Source organism: Helianthus annuus, chromosome 12 (genome assembly GCF_002127325.2).
Source record: "Helianthus annuus cultivar XRQ/B chromosome 12, HanXRQr2.0-SUNRISE, whole genome shotgun sequence".
In the NCBI taxonomy this organism is placed as follows: domain Eukaryota; kingdom Viridiplantae; phylum Streptophyta; class Magnoliopsida; order Asterales; family Asteraceae; genus Helianthus; species Helianthus annuus.
The window spans coordinates 77806367-77811869 of NC_035444.2; the positions used below are offsets into that span (position 1 = coordinate 77806367).

At 32.4% G+C, this 5503-nt stretch overlaps 1 protein-coding gene across 1 annotated transcript; it reads right to left on the reverse strand.

The window, feature by feature from the left end:
- Positions 1-2643: 2643 nt before the first annotated feature.
- Positions 2644-3909, reverse strand: LOC110922807 (probable BOI-related E3 ubiquitin-protein ligase 3). Its single transcript, XM_022167014.2, has 2 exons — positions 3472-3909; positions 2644-3212 (listed from the first exon to the last, which is right to left on the reverse strand). The coding sequence occupies exons 1-2, from the start codon at positions 3769-3771 to the stop codon at positions 2712-2714; spliced, it is 801 nt and encodes a 266-aa protein (XP_022022706.1). The 5' UTR covers positions 3772-3909; the 3' UTR covers positions 2644-2711.
- Between the last annotated feature and the right edge of the window lie 1594 nt (positions 3910-5503).

Below are 5503 nucleotides of genomic sequence, written 5' to 3' on the forward strand. Positions count from 1 at the left end.
ATAGTGGGAAGCCCAACCCCGTTAAATTTCGGTCTTCGTCTTATCGGCTCCGAAAATTGCTTTTTAAACCACCCTTTGATCTGATTCTTCAGTTCCACCGGATCCGAAATAAAGGAGTTATTAAAATGAAGACCGTTGATTCTACTAGACGCAATATTAACGTTCAAAACTTTATGGAAAAACGAAGTGTTGTCATCACCGTATTTCAGCCAGTTTATTCTCGCCTTTTGTTGAATATTTTTAGCTTTAGCCATCTCCATCTTGTTTAGTCTGATTCTGAGATTAACCCGACTGCTTTTTTCCTCTACCGAAATCGTCCCATTAACCGCTTTATTCTCAATCTCGGCAATCTGAGCGGTAATCAGGTTCAGCTCCTGGCTTTGGGCTTTAATAACCTCCGTCCTCCATTTTTTGGTTTCGGATTTGATATTTTTAAGGATGCTGGCCAAAAGCACATCGTATCTACCCCCAAACCTCGGGGCATTCAAAACACTTTGAACTATACTGCCCATCTTTTGGTCCTCCAGCCAAGAATTAAACAGTTTAAACGGAATTGGACCGAAGTCCAGCGGGTTGCACACCAGGGAAATAGGGCAGTGATCTGACGCCCCTCTATCATGAACTTCAGCTTTGGCAACCGGCCACCGATTTAAGAAAGAATCGCAAACAAGGAATCTATCCAACTTGCTGAATTTAACATTAGCGTGGCCAGAAATAAAAGTAAACTTACCCCCAGACAAGGCATATTCGAAGAGAGCTGCACTAGATATAAATTCATTGAAAGCCTCCGAAGCTCCCCTGTCAAAGATCGAGTTCACTCTTTCGGATTCTTCTTGGTGTTTCCATGGTTGCATCGAGATGCTATGATTATGTTTTCAAATCACTATTATATTTCTTTTCTTTTTTCCAGTCAATTATTATCTCATTCTATGTCGGCTTCATTCTTTTCAAAGTAGAATTTATGAATCACAATATATTTGACTAGAATATCTAATTCATACTAGATATTTATCAATTTGACAACAAGTAAAATCAGCATCAATATATTGCAACAAGTATAACAAATAAAAACAATATTTTCCCTCAAAAAATATATAAAGTTGAACGATAAAATTTTGCTAAATGATAAACAAATAAGTCAATTAAAAATAATTGTAGGACTTTTGGAGTTAAAAAGGTGGTCGTTTTCTACAAGATTGAAGTTTTGCAACCTACTAGGACTTGTATCATTTAGGCATTGTTTAGGTATGAATGTTTGTTAATACTTTTCATATGTTATTCTACTTTATTCGGTTTTAATTTTGACATATGTTAACATTCGTTATATCTCCATTCATATCATTTCGTTCAGACTCAAACTTACTTAGGCAATGTTTAGGTAAGAATGTATGTTCACACTTTCGTATGTTATTCTACTTTATTTGGCTATAGGTTTGAGATTAGTTACAATACACATTCATACCATTTCATTCGACTTCAAACTCATTTGACAACCCTAACTAGTGAACTAGTTATATTGAAATGTTGTTTTGGTTATCATCTCTTCGATTGATGCTCAAGAAAGAATTTGTTTGGCTTCATTTGTAGTGAATGTCACCTTTGAAATTCTAACTACGAATTTGTTACACGACTATTACAAGTTATGGTTGGTTTTGATGACACTCATCTGTGCACACTCTTGGAATGACCGCTAGATTAGAAGGGAGGATAGGTTCATCAAGTTAACCATTTTTTAGGCTGTATGTCATTGTGGAACGGATGGCATGATACCGTCTATAACAGTGCGATCAGCTTACATTGTCATTGTGGAACGGATGGCATGATACCATCTATTTTTAAAGCTTATTAGGATGTAAACAGATCGACACTAAGATTTTAAAGTTCTTTTTGTGATAATCCCGCCATATGTGTAGCCTTTAGTGATTTTACTCACATTGGATCCCTATAAAAACTTGCATAATATTTATTTATTATTCACCGCTATCAAAAATCGATATCATATATCCACGCTCTTTCAAAACACTAAAAAAATCTGGTGTATCTTATATCAATAAATGGAATTTATAAAACACTAAAAAAATCTGGTGTATCTATTTTATTAAATGGAATTTATAATATGATATTATACTTGTCTCCTTTTTTATAATAACTTCTCCCAATAAAAACGCTTAAAACTTTGAAATAGTAAACCCTAATCCATAAATAATATATCTTATTCTCGTGATCTGTAACTAGTCAAATTACTTTAAAATGATTCAAATACAACATCACGTCTAGTCTTCTACATTGTTATTGGTTTCAAACTTTAAAAAAAATATCATACTAATTAATTAGTATATTTATTGTGATACCCAATAAAACAATTTATACACGTTACCAGAAACTTATATTTATTAAAAGTCTATTTTTTAACCAAACAAAAAACTACTAAAACATTCAAATTAATAATTTCTACCCCGCAAATTACTCAACAATAAATTCCACATCAAACAGAGACAAAAGCAGCCATAAAAGCAAAAGATACCATCACGGCATCACACATGTGAACTCTCATTATTCATTTGCATTAATTAAATTATTATCCTTATTGTTCCTTAAAAACCACGAAATTAAATTGTAAACATAAAAAAAATCTGTAAATACTTTTCCCAAAAATATAATCAAATAAAAAATTAAAATTATAATAAATAATAAATAATTTAATTTACAAACTAATCAAAAAGAGAAACTTGTATGCTAGCTTTCTTTACCATTTTGCAGACTGGACATGAGTGAAGAAAAACATTGCATGATTCACATGAACACAGATGTCTGCAAGGAAGCATCACTACACATGAATCCTCATTAAAACAACTTTTGCAAATCTTCATTGTCTTGTTTGTCTTCATGTTTTCACTATTATTATTTTCATAGCAACAAGACCCTTCATCTTCAGCATCTTTCTTCATGTTTTGATCACTCACCATTTGTTCAATTGCGTTGTTTAAATTAATCACCATTGCTTCGGTTTCGTTGGCCACTGTCTGCCACTTTTGTCGCTCGATATCGGTTCTTCTTAAGAACTCTTCTAGCTCGATTCTTCGGTTTGTTGCTCGTTTGATCTCTTCATCTTTTTGTCTTAGTAATAGTTTGGATTTTAATTCATAGTTTTTCAAGATTGTTAAAAGTTGTTGCTTCTTGTGTGCTTGTAAAGCTAACCTCAATCTTTCATTCTGCAAAAACACAAAACAAAAATGTTTTTAAAATTTCATATTGTACATAAAATATATTATATGTTTTTTAAAATATTTTTCAAGAATTTATTACAAAAACAAGATTTGAGACTGTTTTTATAATTTTTTTTATTAAATAGATTTATGTTTTTGAAAATATTAAGTGCATGCATACAATAAAACAATAGTATTTTGTTCTATAACACATTTATTAATAGAGTTATTTTAAGCATAAATCTTGAAAATTTGAGATGGGTACCTGTAAACTAATCATCCCTTCAATTTCTTGATTTTGTTTTTGAATATTCGCCATCACGGATGAAGAATATTGTAACGATATCGGTTTGTTAAACCCGTTGTCAAAACATGAATCTTGGTTTCCAGAAGGTGGTTGTGATTGTTGATATTGTTGTTGTTGGTGGAGATTGTAAAGATAAAGATCATTGAAACAACACGCGTTTTCTATCAAACTTTGTGACAGATTTGCATCACCACCACCATCGTCATTGACGAATGGGAACGCAAGATTATCCGAATACAATCGAGCTTGAATCGCCATTCGGAAACCACCGGTTGAAAAAGAAGAAGTTGATGTGTTTGTATAGAGAAAGAGATATTCGTTTTCCTTTTGTAATGTGATGGTGTTTTTGGTTTGGTGTAGGGTGGCCTCTAGTTATCAACAAAAAACAAAGGGAGGTAGGAGTGGTGGGGTTGTTATGTATGCATATTTATACATACACACATAAAATATATAATAAAGATTATCTTTTATTTATTAAAACATTGAATGAGTTTTATCATTGATTGATTGTAGTTGTTAAGATTATGAGGTTGAATTGATTGTAATAATGAGAGGTTAAATTTATCGGAAGAGTAAAAAAAGGAAATGTTGTTGTATGTTTGACCATGTATTTAAATATAAACCAAAAAATCTTTTATGAATCTGTAATATACTTTAATTTTTTATTTATTAATTATTATTAAACTGACATTAATTTTGTAATATTTATAAAAGGACGTTCTTTGATCTAGTGTTTGTTGATTATAACGGTTTGTGTGTAAACCAATTACAACGGTGCGTTTATCTTTCAGTTTTTGATTCGTTTTTGACATTTTTGTAACATTTTGATGCACTATTTTTTTTTTTTTTATAATGGTGTTCAACTCATTACAATGTTTTGTGAAACCATTCAGGTCCGATATATTATATAATAATACAATTAGCAACAAGGGTTTGCAACAAGGGTTGCGTTTAGCGGCGAAAACCAACTGCCACCCTTTGATGGTATTGCACCGTTCCAATTGCACCGTTCCAATAGAAATAAATAATTCAATTTACACCGCTTCTCCATTTCAAAAAACTGCTCCATTATGTAACCGTGATGCGACTTTCCCATCAAGTGGGTTAGGCGAACCCAATTATATAATTCACATAAATTGTTTATGGCAACCCTGATTGATAACCAACTTTTCCAACAGTGATCAACGATTCGACGCGCCATTAACACACAACCACCTTAGTCACCGTATCACCGGATGTTTGCACATGTCCATTAACCGTCATAAAAACCCTCATCGCATCCCCTCTGAGGAGGCAACCGGCGTATTCCTTCTTATCTATAAATAAGCGAGATGCACAACCGTCCATATAACAAATAAGCCACACAAGGAAATCATTGCGAAAAGTTCGTCACGATTCTACACGAATTCAACCACATTTGTTGAATGATTTCCGGAAGATCTCCTCATTTGTAAGGTTTTCATACGAATTTTTGGTTGATTCAACCATTTTTAATCGGTAAATCACGATGTCGGAACCGAAAACAACATTAACGTCAATAAGCAGCGACGGATTGACAGTGTTTTGTCAGGCGCCATTCATCTATGTCGCCATCGCCATTCAACAAATGTGTCTCAAGACATGTAGTTGTTTTGGTTCCTGTATTCTTGGTATCCGTTATCATATTTCTCCTTATTGCATTTAAATTAGCGTCCAACCGAACCATTGATTAGAATTCTTCTTGAATGTATCTCAGACATGATATTATGAATAAAACTATGGAAGTATGTTGGGATTTATTAGTATTATTAGTTTTATTATAATTACTTTTATGTGCCTGCATATTTTCTTCTCGAATGTCTCATATTAATGATATTGAGAATGATGGTTGTATCGATTAGTATTATTGGTTTTATCATAATTAGTATTATATGTGCATGCATATATTAGAGGGTATGAACATTAGGGTTGTATGTCGGGTTTGAATAGTATTATAAATTTTATGATAATT

Excerpts from the sequence above, each read along its gene's own strand:
- LOC110922807 (XM_022167014.2), bottom strand. The coding sequence starts at position 3,771 with ATGGCGATTCAAGCTCGATTGTATTCGGATAATCTTGCGTTCCCATTC. Across the intron at positions 3,213-3,471 it reads AAGGGATGATTAGTTTACAG|AATGAAAGATTGAGGTTAGC; the intron begins GTACCCATCTCA and ends GTGTTTTTGCAG.